Source organism: Mobula birostris, chromosome 21, assembly GCF_030028105.1.
Source record: "Mobula birostris isolate sMobBir1 chromosome 21, sMobBir1.hap1, whole genome shotgun sequence".
Classification (NCBI taxonomy): domain Eukaryota; kingdom Metazoa; phylum Chordata; class Chondrichthyes; order Myliobatiformes; family Myliobatidae; genus Mobula; species Mobula birostris.
Window position 1 is genome coordinate 21,736,219 of NC_092390.1, and position 23,870 is coordinate 21,760,088.

Below are 23,870 nucleotides of genomic sequence, written 5' to 3' on the forward strand. Positions count from 1 at the left end.
GGTATACTCTAATCCAGGATGAGGAGAAGCTTGAATTTAGGACCATGGAAGTTACTATCATCTCGCACTGGCAGAGCCTAGGACTATGTTCATTCAGGAATATAGAGATCCAGGTCAATTGATCAAGAACTATAGAGAATATGCATTGACCCACCAACTTTTATGATATAAGATTATAAGACCATAAACCAATGGAGCAGAATTAGGCCATTTGGCCCATTTAGTCTGATCTGCTATCCCATCATGGCTGATTTATTATCCCTTTCAACCCCAATTTCCTGCCTTTGTAAACTTTGACGCCCTGACTAATCAAGAACCTGTCAGCCTCCACTTTAAACGTATCCAATGACTTGGCCTGCACAGCTGCCTGTGGCAATGAATTCTACAGATTTACTAACCTTCAGCTAAAGAAACTTCTCCTCATCTCTGTTCCAAATTGACGTCCCTCTAATCTGAGGCTGTGCCCTCTGGTCCGAGACTCATCCACTATAGGAAACATCTTCCCTCCATCCACTCTATCCAGAGCTTTCAGTATTCGATAGGTTTCAATGAGATCTCTCCCTCCCCCACCATTCCCTTAAACTCCAGCGAGCACAGCTCCAGAGCCATCAAATGGTTCTCATGCATTAACCCTTTCATTCCTGGAATCATTCTCGGGGACCTCAGCTGAACCCTCTCCAAACCCAGCACATCTTTTCTTAGATAAGGAGCCGAATACTACTCAAATGCGGTCTGACCAATGACTTATTAAGCCTCAACATTACATCCTTACTATTATATTGCATTTATCTCCTCACCACTGATTCAACCTACAAGTTAACCTTTAGGGAATCCTGCACAAGGACTTCCAAGATCCCTTTGCACCTCTGCTATTTGGATTTTCTTCCTAATAGAGAACAGTATACACCTTTATTCATTCTACCAAAGTGCATGACCTTACACTTCCCGACATTGTATTCCATCTGCCACTTCTATGCCCATTCTCCCAATCAGTTTAAGTCCTTCTGCAGACACTCTGCTTCCTCAACACCACTTGCTCATCCACCTAATCTTTGTATCATCCATAAACTTAGCCAGAAAGTCATCAATTCCATCAACTAAATCATTCACATATAATGTGAAAAGAAGCAGTCCCAACATTGGCTCCTGCAAGACACCACTAGTCACCGTAAGGTATTAAGATCCCCAAGCACTTACAGTTTTTAACACAGACCCAGTCCTTATGACCAAAGTGAATGAATCCAGGCTGTATTTGAAATCTACTTAACAAATATACTGCCATGTGAGTTAGCTAGTGGGTCTTTTTAATAACATGCCAATTAATGTTGAGAACTTTGGACCATTCTGAAAGGGATATGAGTGATGTATATATTTATGTACTTTAAGAGCGAGAAGTTGTACACTTAACTCTGGTTAGACCACACTTGCAGTATTGTGTTCATTTCTGGTTGTCTCATTATAGGAATGACGTGGAAGCTTTAGAGAGGGTGCAGAAGAGATTTATCAAGATGCTTCATGGTTTAGAGAGCATGTCTTATCAATGCAGGTTGAACAAGCTAGGGCTTTCCTCTTTGGAGTGAAGGAGGATGAAAGGTGACTTGATAGAGGTGTATAAGATAATAGGAGACAAAGACTGAGTGGACAGTCAGAGACTTTTCCCTAGGCTAATAGAAGAGGACATAACTTTAAGGGGATCAGAGTACATGAGTGATGACGGAGGTAAGTCTTTACACAGAGAGAGATGAGGCACGGAATGGCTGCTGGGGTGGTGGTAGAGGCAGATACTGTACATTAGAGGCATTTAAGAGATTCTTAGATAGATAGATAAATGGACAGAAACATTGAGGGTTATGTAGGAGGGAAGTGTTAGATCTTGGAGCAGGTTAAAAAGTCAGCACAACACCGTGGTCCAAAGGGTGCTGTACTGTTCAATGTTCAAATACAAATATTCTATGTGCAGTTATTGAATACCCACAATATTGTTTCCAATATTACCCACTGAGGCATGATCATCAAAAGCCAGCAATGGAGAAGCAGCTCTGTATATTCTTCAGTCTACGTGTTTTCGTTACAATGAACAAATCGAGAAATCTCACAAACTCTGCAAAATGATGAGAATGAATATATCTCCGTCATTCTTCTAGCTGTAGCAGATCCAAAGTGAAGCTTTTGCATAAACAACACACTTGTAACTGTTTAGACAGTTTTAGATTTTGTGATTCTGGATTTGCTCTCTGAATTCTAAAAATGCTACAAGTAAATATCACAATCTGACAAAGACATTGAATGAGCACTAAGACCATTAATTCAACAGCAACATTTCTATTTGTTTGAAACAACAGATATGTTATAGCTTGTGTTAATTAATCTTCACACACTAAGGATGTACTAAAATCTTTCATAATCAATGAATTACATATAGATATTACAGAGGAAAATGAAGAAGGGAAGTGTCAGATCTTTCATTATAGTACTAGAGTCACATTAACATCAAATCATAAAAATGATGACCTAACCTGTTTCAATGTTGTTGGCCAGGGGGAGAGTTCCCTACTCTGTTCATAATGCTTTGAGGTAGCCCCATGGTGTCAGACTTAAGTGTTCCAGTCTTGGACTGGAACTCGAAACCACATCTTTAATCAGCATCAGGAACAGAAACAGAACTTTATGAGGATAAGGGACACACTAGGCCTCCCACAGGAAAGAGGTGCTGGTACTACAGTTTCCAATTTTGCCAATTTGGTCAGGCTAACAATGTTGGTAACTAGCAGAACCACAGAAGCCTGCATGCATTAGGAATTTGATAAGGGCATCGCCACTCTGAATGTAGACACTATGGTGTGAATTATCAAGTGCACTGCCGGCTCGGAGTAAATCAGCAATCCAAGCAATACCCACCCTTTATAAAGATGGTCGCTGGAAGACAGGAGGTTATGGATGAGTTAGTCCTAATTCTCATTGTTGGAAGAACACTAGAGTCTATGATTAAAATGACGAAAGATTCTGAATGCTTTCTGTTCATTAGAGAGGGTCAACATAGGCTTGCCAAGGGTAGATTATGTCCAATGGACCTGACTGATTTAACTTTTTGAAGAGGTGGTCAACATAGATTTTATTCATATGGACCTTCTGAAAGTATTTGATAAAGCCTCTTGTTGCAGACAGCCAGCTAAAGCCAAATCTCACAGAATTGGAGACAAATCAATGAACTAGCTAGGAAACAGGCTGAGCAGAGAGGGAATAAAGAACTGGTACTCAGATCTGTGGAACTACAGCTCCTCACAATTGCAAGTGACTAGGGTGAGAGGATATAAATCCATTGGTCCAAGTTTGCCAATGACTTAGAGAAATAAAAGTAGTGTAGGAGAGTGGTACTGAACTGCACAAAGGCGAGTAATTGATTTCAGTTAATTAATAGAAGGATTGGAGAAGTTTATAACAAAAAAATTAACCAAAAGGGGAGTGGACATGGAAATCCATGTCGTATTTAAAAGGCTGGGTGAGAACTTGAAGAGCTGTAACCAGCAGGGTGAAGTGAGCCAGGAAAAAAGAATTAACGTTAAATCCATTTTTGGTTGGCATGGTCAAAGTGGGCTGAATGGCCTTTTCCTGTGCTCTATGTTTCTATTAGTAGAATCACCAAGTGGGCAAAGGTGCAGCAAGTGATTTGACAAATGTCAAAGTAAATGTTAGCATAAAATGAATAGTGTATTGTAAGTGGTGAAAAGCTAGCAAAGTAGAGGCTCAAAGATATTTGGACTTCATGTACAAAGAACTTCAAACTGTTGATGGCTAGGCAAAGAGACAAACTTGATAACCCATCTCCTTCTTGGTTTTACCTCAAAGGTTAGAAATTAATGCCTCTGCTAAACAAAACTCTAGTTAAATCATGTTTTCAGCATTGCCAACAGTTCTTGGTGTTGCATCTTTGAAAAGAACTAATGGATGGAAGTTTTCTAGGTACCAGAGAGTGAAAGAGGATGGGCCTCCACTGGTTAGTGAGTTCAGGAAAGAGCAACACCATCTAAACATTAGAGCCAAGGCTTTTGGGAGTGAAGCTGGGAAAGAGACAGCATGCAGAAGGTAGCAAAAATTTGGAACTCACTTTCCACAAATAATTGATGCTGGGTTAACTGTTAACTTAATCTGTGAGATTTTTAATAATGAAGGATATTACAGAATCAGGGAAAATGTGAAATATGGAAAAGGCTTGAGATGCTGACAATTTTACACTCATCCCTATGTTTGGTTTCAATATGGAAGATAACTGAGTAAATGTTTTTCAAGTTAACATGAAGATTTACAGATATTATTGAGCAATGGATTAAAAAGCTTATCTTAATGATTTCTCAATGTTTTAAGTATTTACATATTCATTAATTTTTATCGAGAGAATTAGCTGGCTCAGCAAGGACACATTTGGTAGAGAATGTAATATGTACACTTACAGAAGGAATAATAATTGAAATATAAGGTGATAATATGCAACGGAGAGTTCAAAGAACAACCTTTAAGAAATCAAAGGTCAAGACGTTCATAGAACCAAAATACCCCACCTCTTCTCTTCTGTGGCAGGAGGGGTCTCAACATGTCAACTGAGGGTTTCAGCTCTTTAAGGGGTTTATGCTTTTTGAATAAATTAAGATAAGCTCCAGCGACAGTATAGGTCCCAGGAAGTGGAATGTTTAACTCAAGAGATTACACAGATGCTGGAAATTCAGAGCAACACAGGTAAGTTGCTGGGGGAACTCAGCAGGTCAGGCAGCATCTATGGAGGGCAATAAACAGTTAATGTTTCACCCCAAGACCCTTCATCAGCACAAGTGGAATGTTCGGCTGGTTAAAAAGAACTGTGGAAAACAGAGCTAATTTATTTGTCACTTCCTTTTTGCCACCTATCTCCACATGGCTTCCAGTCTCACTACAAGACCCTCGTGTATCTCTTTATCACTCACCGTACTTGAAATTATTTTACTAAGGCCAGTACGCTAACATGAATGGCATTTAGGATCAGGCAGAGAGAGACTCTGCAGCAGAAACTGTGTAAGATCTACTGAGCTTCGAGAAATCTGGAGTTAAGTTGTGGGTAGGTTAGACCTTTGAGCTTAAAGCAAGAGCTGTAATGCAGAATCCTCACTTCTACACTTGTGGTGAGTGATTAGCCATAATGCCAAAGACACCGGGTGGGGTGACAGAAGCGATGGACTCTGGAAGCAGTTTGTGTAAATTGAGCTTGGGAGTATTCAGACAGAACGCTTTGCGAGTTTGAGAGCACTTCAGAAAGAGGAACTATCATGTAAAGGCTGGCTCATTTTCAGTCTGGGTAAACAAAAAGGAAGGTCATTGATTCGTACTTAGGGAGAAACAAGGGAGTTTTGAGATACGGACCTTCTGTATACGCATTGACAGCTGGTGTGCAGTGACTTCAAGCCAGTTGGGCAATTGAGTTAGCAGCTGGCATTCAGAGTATGGGACAGGAGTTGTTATCTTGGGATTGGTAAGGCAGGGACCAAAGATGGTCGGGCACATTTTGGATTTTGAGTGATACTACATTTTTGAACCAGATTATTCGTCATTGATTTAAATTGCATGTACTCAGTAAAGTTATATCCGTAGTACCCAACAGCCACATCAACAATAATTTAAAACTAGGGGAAATCCATCTTCCTCAAAGTGTAATTAGAGTATTATTCTAATTAACTGTGTATATACTGGCATTTAGAAATATTTTACATTTTTCTTTCTTTTTTCTGTTTGAAGCACAACAAAATGATAAATTATGAGAAATCAAATAATCAAAAATCAGCTGTTATTTTATGGTGTTTACAGCTGGCACTACACATTGTTACAGGAGTCCAATGCAGCCTTTACAGAATGTTTTTGTTTCTGAAGGTGAGCATTAGAATGACACGGCTGCTTATGCTTTAAGGTGAAGAGTATGAGGACTGGTCAGGGCAAGGTGGGTTGTGACCAGGGTGAGTCTCCTCTGTGGGTTTTGTGTGGAGCCAAGCTGGAGTCCCAGTTTTTCTGCCTTTTCTTTCTTGAATGTTACAGGTTCTCAATTGGATCACGTTTTTCATCCTTGAGGAAGCAATTTAAAGCAAACTGTTAGTCTTATGCAGTCAAATCCGTGATATGCATTTGAAAATAGTTCATTATAGACTCATTGAACACTACAGTACAGAAACAAGCCCTTCGACCCATCTAGTCAATACCAAATTATTAATCTGTTTAGCCCCATCAACCTGCCCACCAGACGCCTCCCATCCATGTACCTATCCAAATGTCTCCTAAACGTTGAAATTGAACCTGCATCCACCACTTGTGCTGGCAGCTCAGTCCAGCTTCTCACCACCCTCTGAGTGAAGAGGTTTCCCCTCATGTTCCTCTTAAACATTTCTCCTTTCACCTTTAACCCATGACCTCTAGTTCTAGTCTCACCCAATCTCAGTGGGAGAAGCCTGCTTACATTTATCCTATCTATACCCCCCACAATTTTGTATATCTCTATCAAATCTCTGCTCTTTCTCCTACCTTCTAGGGAATGTAGTCCTAACCTATTCAACCCTTTCCTATGTCAGGTCTTCAAGTCCCTGCAATATCATTATAAATTTACACTTCACTCTTTTAAACTTATTGATACCTTTCTCTTAGGCAGGTGACCAGAACTGCACACAATACTCCAAACAAGCCCTCACCAAGGTCTTATATAACTTCAACATAGTATCTCAACTCCTGTACTCAATCATTGAGTTATGAAGGCCAATGTGCCGAAAGCTTTCTTTACAACCCTGTCTACCTGTGACACCACTTTCAAGGAGCTATAGATGTGCACTCCCAGATCCTTCTGTTGTATGGCTCTGCTCGGTGCCTTGCAGCTCACTGTAAGTTCTACCCTGGTTTGTGTCCCAAAGAGCAACACCTCACACCTGTCCACATTAAATCCTATCTGCTATTTTTAAGCCTAGTTTTCCAGCTTTGATTGCCTTCCTCACTGTTCGCTACACCTCCAATCTTGGTATTATCTGCAAACTTGCTGATCCAGTTTACTACATTATCATCCAGACCATTGATATAGATGACAAACAATAATGGACCCAGCACCAATCCCTGTGGCACACCTCTAGCCAAAGGCCTAAGGTCAGAGAGGCAGCAATCTACTGCCAGTCTCTGGCTTCTCCCGTGAAGGCAATGTCTAATCCAGTTTACTAACTCATCATGAATGCCAAGTGACTGAACCTTCTTGACCAACCTCCCATGCGGGATTATCTCAAAGACCTTGATAAAGTCCATGTAGACGGCATCCACTGCCTTGCCTTCATCAACTTTCCTGGTCACTTCCTTGAAAAACTCTGTAAGATTGATTAGACAAGGCCTGCTGCACGCAAAGCCATGTTGACTATCCCTAATCAGCCCCTGTCAATCCAAATACTCATATATCTAGTCTCTTAGAATACCTTCCAATAACTTACCCGCTACTGATGTTTGGCTCGCTGGCTTATAATTTCCCAACTTATTCTTAAATGACAGAACAACATGTTTTTTTTAAGTCTTTCTTAAACAACAAAAACAGATGCTCTGGTATGTGTTGCTAAGGATGTTATTCTGAAATTAAGTTATTGAGATGGAATAACTTAACCCCTCTATAGGTGGTCATGTCATGTTCTCTCAGGAGGGAGGAATGGGGCCAGTTTTGCCTTTGTTGTTTCGTTGCACAGTATGTTCTGCTTTGTTTTGATTTATGTTGTTCTGCCAAACATGCTATATTGGCACTGGAATGCATGGTGACACTTGAGGGCTGCCTCCAAAACACCCTTGGGTGTGTTGGCTGTTACAAAAACATTGCATTTCACTGTATGGTTCGATGTATATTTTATAAATAAATCTGAATCTGAATATTCTCATCCTCACCACGAAATCCACTCATCAAACCAGCCCAATCCCAGTTTCCATTGTACAAGCTATTTCCTTGTACAAGATGGAATAAAGATGATGCAACACTATGCTGAATCCTGCTAATGTCGATACGCTCGGCCATACACAAGCGAGGTACAGGAATCAAGTTGGGATCTGTTCATTGCCCGAACCATCTGGTCAACATAAGGCCTTGTGATTGGGCATGACGGCAAACACAGTCCTTAGCCACAACTTCTACTATGTTGACTCAGGCCTAGGGGACCGGCGTCGGGCATGATGACGGACTCTCCTCTCCCTCATCAGTGTGTTCAGTTCACCTACATTAGCCGCGCCGCTGTCTTCTAGGAGCGTGTTGACCATAGTCTTGGGAGGGCACCCAGGGTTCATCCTCCTATATCTGGGCTCCCATATGATGACTAGGCTGGCAGGTAGCTCGGGGTGGCGTAGACAGTGCCCCACTAGTTCCAGTCTTCTCGCCTTGATTTTAGTGGTGAGCATCAGTAGGTCGTTATAGAGCTCGACGTTCGTCATGTGCTGTTGCCAACTCACATCAAGAGCCATCCGGATGCTCTACACGAATGCTCCGGATGGCTCTTGATGTGAGTCATTAGGTAAGACCAAAGAAACTACTCCTGCAATCGTAAACTACTTCAGACCATCAAATTTTGAGTCACAGATCTGTAGACAAAAAAAAAAAATCAAAGACTGAGCAAGCTAGGGCATTTCTCCTTGTAGTTTAGGAGAAGGAGAGGTGACTTGATAGAGGTGTACAGTACAAGATGATAAAGAGAGCGTGCAGGCAGTGGTGGGAATTGAACCTTGATCTTACCACTGGTGCTGCAATAGCATTGTACTGGCTGCTGCATTACTGTGCTGCCCTGATAAAAATAAAAATAGGCATAGGAAACTTAAACTACAAGAAAAATAACAGTTCTACGCACTAATCCAACAGCAGATTCAATAACGTTTATGAGGTTTTTAGATTGACACAGGGATGCGCGGAGTATGTAATTAGACACATTTGCTTGGTGCAACATAGCAGGCCCAAGGGCCTGTTCCTGTGCTGTACTGTCTTCTGTTCTAATTGCTGATCGATTCATTGACTTCTGCCAGATTGTCTGTAGCTCCAAATTCCAACACTGCATTCTCTGGAGTCCCTGCTGTAATTGTGTTTCCCCTTGGAAACTCCTGCTGGTACAATCTCCTCATCTACCTTGTCACATTCCCTTGGGATCTAGCTGTTTCAATAAGGTCATCCCTCAAAGACATGGACGTCTTTAAGGTCTGTACATAGCATTTCATGGCTCTGGGCTTGTAGGAGAATGAGGTGGGATCTTATTGAAATCTACCAAATATTGAAAGGCCTGGATAGAATGGACATGAGAGAATGTTTCCAATAGCAGTTTAGGACCAGCAGGCACAACCTCTGATAGAAGGATGTCCCTTTTTGAACAGAGATGAGGAGGAATTTCTTTAAGCAGAAGTTGGTGAATCTGTGGAATTCATTGTCACAGACAGTTCTGAAGGTTGACAGGCATCAAAGGTTATGGGGAGAAGCAGAAGAATGGGGTTGAGAGGGATAATAAATTGGCCATGATTGATTGGCAGAGAAGACTCGATGGGCTGTATTACCTCATTTTGTTCTTATTTCTTATGGTTTAAAAGCCTTTTGGTAACCATCTCTGGGTTGAGAGGGATATAGCAGAACACCAACTTACTCATAGTCATCAAATACCTCTGCAAAAGACCATAAGACAAAGGAGCAGAAGTCGGCCATTCGGCCCATTGAGTCTGCTCTGTCATTTTATCATGAGCTGATCCATTCTCCCATTTAGTCCCACTCCCCTGCCTTCTCACCATAACCTTTGATGCCCTGGCTACTCAGATACCTATCAATCTCTGCCTTAAATACACCCAATGACTTGGCCTCCACTGCCACCCGTGGCAACAAATTCCATAGATTCACCACCCTCTGGCTAAAAAAATTTCTTCACATCTCTGTTCTGAATGGGTGCCCTTCAATCCTTAAGTCATGCCCTCTCGTACTAGACTCCCCCATCATGGGAAACAACTTTGCCATATCCACCCTGTCCATGCCTTTCAACATAAAGCATTAAAGCATTAAAGTGTCAAGTGGGAAAGAAGAGATTTGGGTTTCTATCACAGGCAGGTCCATATGAGAGTGCCATGGGACAGGAGATGATGAGAAGTTGTGTTGTTCGAATTTTGGTTCTTGCTAATGTTAAAACTGAACTTGGTTTTTAGCAAAATAAATTGTACTTGATAAGTATATTTGAAAGGGTATTTGTTACTGTTCTGAAATAGGTGTGAGATAGATGTTGGGGGTGGGTTTGCTATATTGTTTGAATGCAAAATTTTCCATTAGTGGGAGAGTCTAGGACGAGAGGGCACAGATTCAGGATAGAAGGATGTGCCTTTAGAATAGAGATAAGGAAGAATTTCTTTCACCAGAGGGCAGTGAATCTGTGGAATTCGTTGCCACAGATGGCTGTTGAGACCAAGTTATTGGGTATATTTAAAGTGGAGGTTGATACGTTCTTGATCAGTAAGCATGTCGTAAGTTATGTCTTACATAAAAAATCTTACATGCAGCACCTTCATCTTCTGAGTTTTGTTTCATTTAGATGGTGAAGCATTTGCACTAACTATTTGAAAAGTCTTAAACCATAAGAAGTATTAACTACTGTCATGCATTTTCTGAGGGAGTTTCTGGATGTGGTGCTGTGCTTGAGTAATTATCTTCAGGAGAGTCCCCAGTCCATGAAGACTATGACTAAAGTGGAGCGGGTTTCTAGTGACCTGTCAACTGACATTAAACATTGGAGTGGCTCTGGGGAGTTCAATTATTGTCCTGCAACCCTTCCTCTAGCTGAGTCACGTACCTGTACCAATTGTTTCTGTTAGATTTTGTTCAAATCAGGAGATGTTTAATGCTGATTCTTTCCAAACTGGAAGAGCACCGCGAATACGCATCAAAGAGCAAAGTTCAGTTACAACTGTAATCACTGCTATTATCCAAAAATCTTCTTTTGCTTGTGGATCTTTCTTGGTCTCCCGTTAAATGCAGTCACTGAAAAGATTTTAGCATTCTACAGCATCATTTTTCAACCTGATCTGCTCTCTTGTGTCTCCATGTCATTTAGCTTTACAATTTCTGAGCTTAGCCTTCTTAATTTTTGAGTTTAAGCCCAAATAAATATTTGAAAGGCACCCTCCTGACCTCCTTTCTGTTAGTTCACCAAAGAAGGAAATTGACAAGCGAGATCAGCTTTACCTCTGGAATACTCTGTAGCAACTTTCTCTTCACGTCTTTGCCTTTTTCCATTGTCTCAAGTTTAACAGAGATCGCATGAACTTTAGATATAATGTTCCTAATGGAATGTTCGAGTTGGACAACCTGGCGTTCCAACCTGAAATAACATCACATATTAGCAACACTTCATGAAATGTTGAAAATAACAAAATATTTGCTTGCTAAGAAAATACTTGTCTCCCATCACGTGGTGATTTTAATAAAACTAAGTAATTTAGATTCCTAAGCCTCTACTTTATATTTTAGCATCTACCATCAAATCCTTAGATACATACGCCTGAAACTCCTCCTTGGTTACACTGCCGTTTGGTTTGTTGCTGTTGTTTTTCACATTATCAAAGTCAGCAGAACGGTTGAAAACTGATGACTTGTCCATGTTCTTTCCCAACTTCGCTATCTCAGCATTCAGAGCAATCTGTGAAATGCAATGAAATATAGAACGTCAGAATCAGAATCAGGTTTAATATCACTGGCATACATCGTGAAATTTGTCAAGTCAAGTCAAGTCAAGTTGCTTTTATTGTCATTTCAACCATAACTGCTGGTACAGTACACAGTGAAAACGAAACAACATACCTCCAGGATCATGGTGCTACATGAAACAACACAAAACTACACTAGACTACCTGAAACAACACAAAACTACATTAGACTTCAGACCTACACGGGACTACATAAAGTGCACAAAACAGTGCAAGACAGTACAATAATTACTAAACAAGACAACAGGCACAGTAAAGGACAAATTACAATATAATAATAAATGATGTAAATGTAAATGTGGTCCTTGTGACAGCAGTACATTGCAATACATCATAGAGAAAAAACATGAATTATAGCAACTATATATATATATACTTACTGTACATATCGATATATAATAGTTAAATTGAATAAATAGTTCAAAAATTAAAATTATAAAATGTAGAGAGGTAGTGTTCATGGATTAATTCGGGTGCTCCCGTTTCTTCTCACAGTCCAAAGACATATCAGTTGGTAGGATAATTGGTCCTTGGAAATTGTCCCAGTGATTAAGCCAGGATTAAATTGGGAGAATGCTGGGCAGTGTGGCAGGAAGGGCTTATTCTGTGCTGTATCTCAATAAATAAATAAATATACATTTTTGCACAGATACATTTATAGGGTGCATACAGCATAAATAGCAATGTACTGTATATAGCATATACTGTCTATGCTATATATGCTACATATAGTTAGGGAAAGGGGAAAATATAGGTTTACTCAAAGGTAAAGAAGTATTTTGTCCTTAAGTGGATATAACTCATGTCATCCAGAGGAGAGTCAGAGGAAATGGATGAAAACCTTATTGAGTACATCACATTGGTCTTTATCAAGAAGGACAGGGATGATGGTCAGATCAGGTACGTCAATATTCTTGAGCATGTTAAGAATAAGAAGGAGCAGGTGTTGAAAAACATGAAGTTAGATAAGTCCTCAGGGGCTGATAGCAGGGTACTAAAGGAGACAAGGGAGATGATTGCTGGGGCTTTGACATAGGTCTTTGTATCCTTTGAAGCCATGGGTGAGAGAATAGTAAGGTAGAGAATAGCCAATGAAGTTTCTTTGTTTAAGAAGGGTAACAGGGGTAAACCATGAATTATAGGCTGGTGAGCCTTATACCAGTGGCTATTATTGGGGAAGATTCTTAGGGATCGGATTTGCTTGCATTTGGAAAAACATGGATTTATTAGGGATAATCAATATGATTTTGTGTGGAGGCCCTCTCTCACAAATTTGATTGAGATTTTTGAGGGAATGATAAAAATGATCGAAGAGGGCAGTGCAGTGAATGTCATCTACATGGTCATCAACAATTTGACAAAGTTTCTCATAGTAGTCTGGTGTATTAAATTAAAACCACAAGGGGTCCACAGTGAGTTTGTCAATTGGATAAAATCGGCTTGGTCATAGAGAACAAGGGAAAGTGGTGGAGGAGTGATTTTCTGTCAGGATGTTTATAGCAAGTGGTGCTCTGCAAGAATCAGTGCTGCAACCTCTGTTGTCTGATGTTAATGAGCTGAATGAAAATACAGGTGGCCTGAACTTACATGAAATTAGCAGAGGAAGCAAGGAAGGCCTTCTAAGGAGAGTGGCAAAACAAGTGGTTGGGGTACAAACACATGACACACAGCTTGCTTGCCTTCATCAGTTGGGTCAATAAGTATAAGAATGAATAAGTCATGTTGTATCTACAAACGTTTGTATATAAAACTTTGGTTCAGCCACATATTGTTTTCATTTCTTGTCACCACCTAGGAAAGATCTGGTGGTTTTGGAGAGAGTGCAGAGTTTCACTAGGATGTCACTAGAAGGAGGGTTTGGACAAACTAGGTGTCAGAGGCAGAGAGGCAACCTGATAGAATAAATTACGAGAGACATAAGAGGGTTAGAGTCTTTTTCCCAGGGTGGAAATGTAAAATATTATGGGGCACAGCATTAATGTTTTATCCCCATCATTTGCAAATCTGACCTCAAACTCTAATGGGAACATTTACCCATGCCTCCACAAGCTCGCTTATCCTAACTAAACCAATTATATTCCTGCAGTCCTCTCACAGATTTCCTCTGGACTTCTCTGTCTCAAGGACAGAAGAAAAAACAGCTTTATTTTGATTTAACATTGTACTTAAAATTTTTCATACCTAGAAACTTTCTAGCATTTTTATTCACTTTGTCCATAAAATTATAATAAGGACATCACAGTTCTCCATAGTCTGTGTATTCCACACCTGATGTTCTTAACAAATCCTTAGTAATAAATACTAATGCCTGGATAATCATTTATTTTCAATATATATTTGTTCATTATATATTCATAATCATCTCAGTATCTCAATTCTAACATTTTACTTGGTCAGTTCATGTTCTCAGGTCTAATTTCCTTACCTTCTTTTCTTCTAATTCATTCCTCATCTTCATCTGCTCTTCTTCATCCAGGACTTTATTGTCATCATGGTCATATCTTGCAAAAGTATCATTGATCTCTTGGTCAGAGTGACCCAAGCTGAAAAACAGTTGTTTCTTGACTGCAGTTTCATCGATCAATTCGTAACTAAAGGGATCATGAAAGTAAATGGTCCCAGTGGGAGCTCATTGGTTTCGATGCCCTCCCCCTCCCCGCCTGCACCCTCCGGGTCCTCACATATCCTTTACCACACCTTTCTATCTCATCTCACCGCAGGGGATGGTGTTGGGAGTCGCTCCGCACAAAGGCCGTTTGCACTGAGCAGGGAGATCCAGCAAGAATTTGACAAAGGTGAAAGAAGGTGAGATCATATTCAGAACCCTGAGACTCGAGAAAAATAAAGTTCTTCCCAGTATGTCTGCCCCTTTGGCGGGTGTTTCTAACTGCCCCGTATTTAAAAGGGAAATTGTCCCTTTTATGAGATGATAGTGTGTGAAATCAATGCCGTGCACCTTTACTCTGATGATTTTTCTGACGCTCAGTTTTTGGGTCCAGAGCCAGGAAAGACCAAATAGTCAAGAGCCTGCTGTGAGTAGAGACAAATAAACAAGGCAAACTCCCCACCAAAAGCAAAAATAGATTCAAATCCATTTTGAATTGTGATGCACTGTGAAGAATTCTTCGCAGCAAGGCATAAGCCTAACCCACCATCAGGCTCACCCAGAACATCCGGGTAAGTGCTTCCTCAGTTGCTGGTTCAGTCGGGTGTCAAGCACTGACATGTAACAGCTGGATCCCGCTACTGGGAAGTATCGTCCGATTTCTAGATGGCTGTATTTCCAACATTGTTTTGTTACTGCTTCAGATTTCTATTACTTTCATTTTTTTAACTTTTCATTTACAAGTGTTAATTTTAAGAAACCTTTTTCCACAGGCACTCACACTGTGCACATAAATTGGAAATTCTGGTGTCATTTGCTTAATTTCCATATTTCAGTATCTGAATCAGGTTTTTTTTATCACCGACTTGTGTCATGAAATTTGTTGTTTTGCAGCAGCAGTACAGGGCAAGACGTAAAAATTACTATAAGTTACGTAGATAAATAGAAATAGTGCAAAAGAAAAATAATGTAGTGTTCATGTTAAGGCTGCCTGGTAAATAGATTTTTTAAGCTATTATAATTCAAAATCTACATTACAATTAAATTCTTACTCCTTAAGATTGCTTCTAAAATCTTCAAAATCCAGCTTCTCGGATCCATGCTGAAGAGTTTTCTGTACATCAGAAATTCGTTCCTTTTTCAGCTTTAATTTCATCAAAGCCTTATTATAGCCCTAAAGTTCAAACAGAAAATATTAGGACATAAAACTAGAACTTACTGTTAACAGGTAACAATGCTTGCTCATTTCTCTACCCATTATTTCACCACAGAAGTTAAAAGAAATTTCCACAGAAGTGCAGAGAGCCACCAGGCAGTAGTATTGATTTTGTTTTATTGTTCTATAGAGATACAGCATGGTATCGGGCCATTCTGGCCCAATGAGCTTGCACTGCCTAATTACACCCATGGGACCAATCAACCTACTAAACCATATGACCTTGGCATGTGAGAGGAAACCGGAGCACCCAGAGGAAATCTACACATTCACAAGGAAAGCATACAAAGTCATTACGGACGGTGGCAGGAAACGATCCCGGGCTGCTGGCATTGTAAAATGTTACACTAATTGCTACACTACTGTGATCTTTGAACAGGGCCATCAGTGTTCTTGTCTCATTGAGTTACAAATTCTCAAAAGTCACGTGCAGAATAGTTTTATACCATGTTTGAACAATAAGTTTGTTGACTTTTCTGCAATTACACTTAATGGCCAATTTATTAGGTACATCTACACTCCTGCTAATTAATGCAAATATTTAATCAGCCAATCATGTGGCAGCAACTCAATGCTATAAAAGCATGCTGACATGGTCGTGAGTTTCATTTGTGGTTCAGATCAAATATCACAATGGGTAAGAAATGTGTTCTAAGTGACTGACCATAGAATGATTGTTGGTGCCAGATGGGATGGTTTGAGTATCTCAGAAATTGTTGTTCTCCTGGGATTTCCACGCACAACAGTCTCTACAGTTTATAGAAAATGATGTGATAAACAAAAAAAAACAACATCCACTGAGTGGCTGTTCTGTGAGCAAAAATGCCTTGTTAATGAGAGGGGTCAGAGCAGAATGGAGGCAAAGAATGTGAACAAAGGGAGCCTTTTCTGGTTGGCTGTCAGTGACTAGGGGTGTTCCGCAGGGGTCAGTTTTGGGATCGCTTCTTTTTAGGTTATATGTCAATAATTTAGAGATGGAATTGGTGACTTTGTGTCCATGTCTGTGGATGATACAAAGATATGTAGAGGGGCAGGAAGTGTTGAGGAAGCAGGGACTTTGCAGAATGACTTAAATAGACTAGGAAACTGGGCAAAGAAGAGACATATGGAATGTAGTATCGGGAACTGTATGGTCATACTCTTTGGTAGAAGGAACAGAAATGTAGACTATTTTTCTAAACGGGCAGAAAGTACAAAAATCTGAGGTGCAAAGAGACTTGGGAGTCCTCGTGCAGTTTCACTGTTAACTTGCAGGTTGAGTTGGTGGTAAGGAAGGCAAATGCAGTGTTAGCATTCATTTCAAGAGGAATAGAATATAAAAACAAGGGTGCAATGCTGAGGCTTTATAAAGCATTGGTAAGGTCTTACTCGGAGAATTATGAGCAGTTTTGGGGCCCTTATCTAAGAAAGGATGTGCCGATATTGGTGAGGGTTCAGAGGAGCTTCACGAGAATAATTCCGGGAATGAAAGGGTTATTGTATGAGGAACATTTGATGGCTCTGGTTCTGTACTTGATGGAATTTAGAAGATTGAGGAGGGATCCCATTGACGCCTATCGAATGTTAAAAGCCCCAGATAGAGTATATGTGTAGTGGATGTTTCCTATACTGGGTAGGTCTAGGACCAGGGGCACAGCCTCAGATTAGTGGGACTTCCATTTAGAATGGAGGTGGAGAGGAATTTCTTTAGCCAGAGGCTAGTGAATCTGTGAAATGTGTTGCCACAGGTGGCTGTGGAGGTCAGGTCATTGGGTGTATTTAAGGTGGAGGTTTAAAGGTTCTTGATTAATCAGCATGTAAAAGGCAAGAAGGCAAGATAATGGAGTTGAGAGGGAAAATGGATCAGCCTTGTTAAAATGGTGGAGCAGACTCAATGAGCTGAATGGTGTAATTCTTCGCCCATCTCTTATGATCTAACTCCAAAGCAGATAAAACATCCAAATTAGTGAAATGAAATAATGGTTCAAGGGCACTAGTTGAGTGATTAGTATGGTAACCTAGTGTGAGCTCAGACTCCATCAGATAAACTGCAACCTGGATTCCATTACATCTGTTTATTTGTGGATTGGCTCAAACTCTCCTGGATGTAACACAATTGGTTCACTGTCTCTGTCTTGGAGGTTTGCAACCTCAGTCCCATGAGATTTACTGCCTAAATGGTCCCACATAACTATGGAACAGCAAGAAATACTGTAAAATTATCTATATCTGAACAGCAAGTAATAACAATAAACTTAATGCCATCCCTTTGTCAATATTGCCATAGAGATTTCATGGATGATATCCCCCAATATCAACAATCTGAAATAAATTCATACTTAAATATTGAAACTTATAACTATTTACATTAGTTATTATTTTGTTATAAAGAATCTTGGTATTGTCATATGAAAACAAACCTGTTTAATTATGTCTGTAATCTGAAGTTCACTTTTCTGATTAGAAAGATCTGCCTTCACCTCTGAGTATGTATCATTTATAATGGCCAGGAACATATTCTGAAATAGAAAGCAGTTAATTAATTAAGTTAATTGGCACGAATAATTCTTCCTTTTCCATCTACAAAATTTGCATTTTGCTTCATCGTTTGTGGTTTGACCCTGGTCTGAACTGGCACTACAAAGAGCAATGGACAGATGATGGTTTGCCCCTTGTCATTGTTACTTGATTTGATGGGGAGTATTTTATTTTTGCTAGGCTGGCAAAATGATTTGTATCTTCAGAGATATTAACTCTCCCCAGATTGCAGATCCTGCTTTTAATGCTGATGTTCCTTTGTTCTGGCTTCTGGAGGAGCAGTTCTTGTATGCACATCACTTCCTATATGTAAGCTGCTTTTATATGAAATTTCCTGTATGGATTAATTTTGATTTGATTTGAAGCACACAGTGGAAAGACATTCATCTCCATCCTCTCTTTATTTGCCCTTGAAACAGCGATATCTTTTCACAACTAAGAAATCTCATTCAAAACCCTGAAGAAAGCTTCCATCCTGGGTGATTTTTGAGAAAGTGTTTAACTCATTGCATAGGTGTGTACATACACACTGTGAGGGCAGCAGAGTGAAAAGGTAACTCACCTTCAGAGGCTTTGCCTGTGAACAGAAGAAGTGTTGGAATGCCGTAGACAATGCCAGCTTCCAATCTGGGCAATGTCAATCACCGAGATCTGGAAGTTAGGTCAAGCCAGAATATGGCTCATTGGTCGCAACTTTACGATGCTCAAACGAAACCACAATTAGCACAGCTGCAGCATGAGCTCACGCCAGAGCCGAAGCAGCAATAATGAGAGTAGTGTGTGCTAAAGGTGAGGTTGAGATGCAAATAGAGAAAGCTCATATAGACATGGAGAGAGCATGTGTACAGGCTACATGAAGTGTGCTCAAGCTGGGGTGTGAAGCTGAGGCTGCCTCATCAAAGGCAAAGGTGCATGAAGCAGCAGCTGACTTAGACAGTGCTGAGTCTATAACTGAATATCAGTCATGTTTAGTCGTCACATCAGCCAATGCATCTTACCAAACACTTTGTATCTATAAAAATGACAGTGCTTGAGCTTTATAAGGAGAAGCTGTCCACGCCACACAGCCAACATGCTTTTCACATCCTCCAAGTATTGACAATCAAAGCCTACATCAGCAAAGACCCACAGCACTCCCCTCCTGCAGTACCATCACAGCAAAGACTTCAGTCAAGAGTTGTTACTGCTTCCATTCCCATTTGTACAGATTTGGCAGCATGAACATTCGTCCATCCCAGGACATGTATTTGTGATATTGGATGATCAGAGCAATGTGTCTCTGGCAAAATCAGCATTCTTTGACACAGTATTTAAAGCTCTGTTTCCCCATACACTCAAAAGACATGCTTTGTAACATCAGAAGCTGCTGGCAGAAGAGCCAGTGGATTTATCATGGAGTCAATAGGAGGGGAACTCTGCTTACCCTTGCCAACTTTCATTGAGCGCGACCATATTCCCAACAACAGGGATGAACTCACAACTCCTGAAGCTGCAGTCATTCACACCTTAAAACCATGGCTGAAAAGATTCCCCCACTTGACTCTTCTTCTGAAACTCTCCTGTTGCTTGGCAGAGGCGCCATACATGCACGAGGTGCATGAACAGCACAATGCACCTTATGCCCAACAGCTGGCTCAGGGTTGGGTCACAGCGGGTGAAGTCTGTCCTGATGGTGCTCTTCAGCCCACTGTCAGCACGTTTAAGGCTAATGTCCTGGAGAACAGTTGCCCTAGTCACTTCAGACCCTGTGATAGTAGAATATTTATGAAAGCAAAGACTGTAGGTAATCAAACATACTTAGCTCTGCTCAACTATATTTAGGCAAGCTGATATTCTGTTACTTGGAAGCTGTTTATAAGCTGGCACCAGGAATTCTCATGCTGGGTTAGTGCCTCCACCAGATCCTAACAAAGTAAACTGGTATTTGCCCAACTTTAGGGTTTACCACCCCCAAAACATGCTCTAATATGAATTGTCTTTGATTCAAGTATACAGTTTAAAAGCATATCTCTGAACAATGTGCTCTTGCAGGGTCTAGAACTTATTAACAGTCTTCCCAGTGTCCTCACGAGTTTCAGAACTGAGTCCATTGCAGTGATGGCAGACATTGAACAACTGTTCCACAGCTTCCAAGTGAGAGAGGATCATCGAGACTACCTCAGGCTCTTGTGGTTCCACGACCACCAACTAGACAACGAGATTCTGGAGTACCGCATGAGAGTTCATGTATTTGGTAACTGTTCCTCACTAACTGTGCCAATCCTTGGCCTTAAGGGTTTTCACTTTGCATTGCACACATCAGTGGTGGCTTTTTCCATACAGCAGATATTCCAAGACTGATAGCGTGTCACTGACAGACTACTGGAAGTGATATACAGCACTCATCTCCTGAATTTTTGCTCTCGTATGTGAGGTGTAGCTCTTCTCAAGCACATCATCTTCCAATTGACAAATCTCTGTTCTAGACCTTCCATCATTTTTAATTAATTCAGTGCAGTTGCAACTTACCAGCAAAACAAAGAAGACAAAGAAAACATAGGTGACAAAATAAATTGGACCCAAGATTCTGTTGGCATTGTCGATCTCATCAAAGTTGAAGTCTCCAAGGATTATTCGAAACTGAGTAAAGCTGGAAAGAAATTAAAGTAGAATTAGATGAAGAGAAACAAATAAGGATCTGATTGAGCACACCCTGTGAATGAACCATGTCAATACACCATTCATAATTTAACAAAGTACTTCTATTCCTTCCTGCATTATTTCTAAATTTGCCCCAAGATCACATGTAGACCACACTGTTTTTTCTATATTGTCTTTGCAATTTCCCCTAACGCTTGATGACTCTTGAACATGGGGCAGTACGGTAGTGTAGTGGTTAGCACAATGCTTTACAGTGCCCGTGACCGAGGTTCAATTCCCACTACTGTCTGTAAGGAGTTTGTATGTTCTCCCTGTGACCATGTGTGTTTCCTTTGGGTGCCCTGGTTTCCTCCCACAGTCCAAAGGCTTACCAGTTGGTAGGTTAATTGGTCATTGCAAAGCGTCCCGTGATTAGGCTTGGGTTAAATTGGGGGTTGTTGGGCGACGTGGCTCGAAGGGCCGGAAGGGCCTATTCCGCTCTACTCCGGTTGCTCCGGGAACGGATCTGGGGACTCAGTCTGGTTCGGCTAGCTTCCATTGTCTGCATAATTTCTCTTTCTCCCTTTCTCTCTGCAGTGGCATTTGGTTTTATTTTAATTGGGTTATTGGGGTTTCTTACTTTGTGGCTGCCTGCAGGCAGACAAATTTCAAGGTGTAAACATGAGGAAATCTGCAGAAGCTGGAATTTCAAGCAACACATATAAATTGCTGGTGAACGCAGCAGGCCAGGCAGCATCTCTAGGAAGAGGTACAGTCAACGTTTCGGGCCGAGACCCTTTGTCAAGACTAACTGAAAGAAGAGCTAGTAAGAGATTTGAAAGTGGGAGGGGGAGGGGGAGATCCGAAATGATAGGAGAAGACAGGAGGGGGAGAGATGGAGCCAAGAGCTGGACAGCCGATTGGCAAAAAGGATACGGGAGGATCATGGGATAGGAGGCCTAGGGAGAAAGAAAAGGGAGAAGGGGGAAGCCCAGAGGATGGGCAAGTGGTATAGAGAGAGGGACAGAGGGAGAAAAAGGAAAGAGAGAAAAAGAATGTGTGTATATAAATAAATAAATATCAGATGGGGTACGAGGGGGAGCTGGGGCATTAGCAGAAGTTTGAGAAGTCAATGCTATACGTTCTTGGATAATAAATGTTTGAATAAAAATCACCTCATTTTCATTACTCGATATTCAGTCTTACCTCTTCAGCCTCTCCTCTTGAATTTCCAAACTGAAGTGGGAAAAATACTTCTAAATGCTGGGTTCCTGAAACGTAGGTTCAAAACTTACTCAACAATGAAGTGCGATTCATCTAAATGTAGCGAGAGCTCTGGGGCAATATGTTCCCAAAAAGAATGGAACATGCAGACTTGATTAAGGAAAATCCCTAAGTATTTTAAGGGCAAATCAGTAACTAGGGACCAGTTAGAGGGCAAAGGGGCAATCTCTGTATGGAGTCAGAGGGCAAAATCAGAATCAGCTTTATTATCACTGGCATGTGGCATGAAATTTGTTAACTTAGCAGCAGCAATTCAATGCAATACATAATCTAGCAGAGAAAAATAAATAAATAATAATAATAATAAATAAACAAGTAAATCAATTATGTATATTGAATAGATTTTTAAAAATGTGTAAAAATAGAACAGCTGTATGTTAAAAAAAAGTGAGGTAATGGTTCAAAGTCCATTTAGGAATCGGATGGCAGAGGGGAAGAAGCTGTTGCTGAATCACTGAGTGTGTGCCTTCAGGCTTCTGTACCTCCCACCTGATGGTAACAGTGAGAAAAGGGCATGCCCTGGGTGCTGGAGGTCCTAAATAATGGATGCTGCCTTTCTGAGACACTGCTCCCTAAAGATGTCCTGGGTACTTTGTAGGCTAGTACACAAGATGGAGCTGACTAGATTTACAACCTTCTGCAGCTTCTTTCAGTCCTGTGTAGTAGCCCCTCTATACCACTGAGATCTTTAACCTCTCGCTTTGGCAGTCTGAGGTACCCACCTGCTTCAAGCAGTCTTCAATTATATTGGTGCCGGAACAGTACGTGGTAACAAACATGCTACTGATTTTGTTTTTGCACCCTTTCTAGGTTAATGATATCCTGCCTTTAGAGAGGAGCTGAGGACTGTAGTACAATTTGTGCTCAACATTCTTTGGAACAAAAGATAGTCCTCACTGTCGATCCGATGCAGCCAATCACACTGAAAACCTTACAGCAAAACCTGTGGGGTTGTTCCTGCTTTCTAGAAAAAAAAATCTAACCTTGATGGCAGTCTTACATTTAATTAACAATTTTTAATTGAATTCTGTCAAATAATCATTAATCTGTAAATTAATTAGCTATTATCTCTGCACTAATATTTCCAAATGTATTGGAAGGTATAATGACAAATAATTTATGATTCTTGTCATTGTAATTATGTATACTTCTAATGTTTTATATGTGGTCTGAAGCAGTAAAGTACTCACATGCACTTGAGGAAGGTACTGAAATTTTGCACTTGGGTTCCAAACAGAAGATATCCCAACTGAGCATAGGCGAAGAAAACAATGAAAAACATAATTGCAAAGCCAAGAATGTCTTTGGCACATCGAGCTAGAGTTGACGACAGCTGGGTCATTGTCTTGTTAAAGCTAATATATTTGAAGATCTGAGTTAAAAATAAGAGAAATATTAAGAAAACAATCTTTGTGAAAATAAACTACAAACATACTCAGTTCCCAGTCAATTGAGTCCACGATCTTCACTGGGAATTGTTTCAAACTGAACAATTGTGTTGAGTAAATTAAATACACTCGACTCTAGGTTTATACTTCCGATCTCATATTGGTTCCAATACCAAGATGGTCTATTTCTAACTCCACTATATGGCATGACTCATCCCCTTCCTCAGATACTTCACCAATCTGCCACTAAAACCCTCATCCATGCTTTTTACTTCCTGACTTGATTTTTCAATACAAACATGAATGGCCTTTCTCTTTCTACCTTTTGTGGCCTTGAGCAGTCCAAAACTTCTACCATCCACTCCATCCTGAGTTTGCTGACCTATATTGTCCTAAATCTTCCTTTGGGCTCACTGCTGCCTATCTACATAATCTTTTTCATCTCTATACACCTGGGCATCTCCCAGTTTTAACTTTCATAAATATTTTAGACAAATCAATGCATTTG

General features: G+C 40.5%; 1 protein-coding gene across 1 annotated transcript in view; it reads right to left on the minus strand.

Moving 5' to 3' along the window:
• Positions 1-6,005: 6,005 nt before the first annotated feature.
• Positions 6,006-23,870, minus strand: part of pkd2l1 (polycystic kidney disease 2-like 1) — a 71,267-nt gene continuing 53,402 nt past the window's right edge. The window contains exons 8-15 of the mRNA XM_072239828.1: positions 23,165-23,346; positions 20,580-20,700; positions 17,954-18,052; positions 15,391-15,512; positions 14,159-14,276; positions 11,527-11,666; positions 11,213-11,348; positions 6,006-6,081 (exon numbers count right to left, since the gene is read on the minus strand). Of these exons, the coding sequence (XP_072095929.1) occupies positions 6,049-6,081; positions 11,213-11,348; positions 11,527-11,666; positions 14,159-14,276; positions 15,391-15,512; positions 17,954-18,052; positions 20,580-20,700; positions 23,165-23,346 (951 nt within the window). The 3' untranslated portion in view covers positions 6,006-6,048. The remainder of the gene's footprint in view (positions 6,082-11,212; positions 11,349-11,526; positions 11,667-14,158; positions 14,277-15,390; positions 15,513-17,953; positions 18,053-20,579; positions 20,701-23,164; positions 23,347-23,870) is intronic.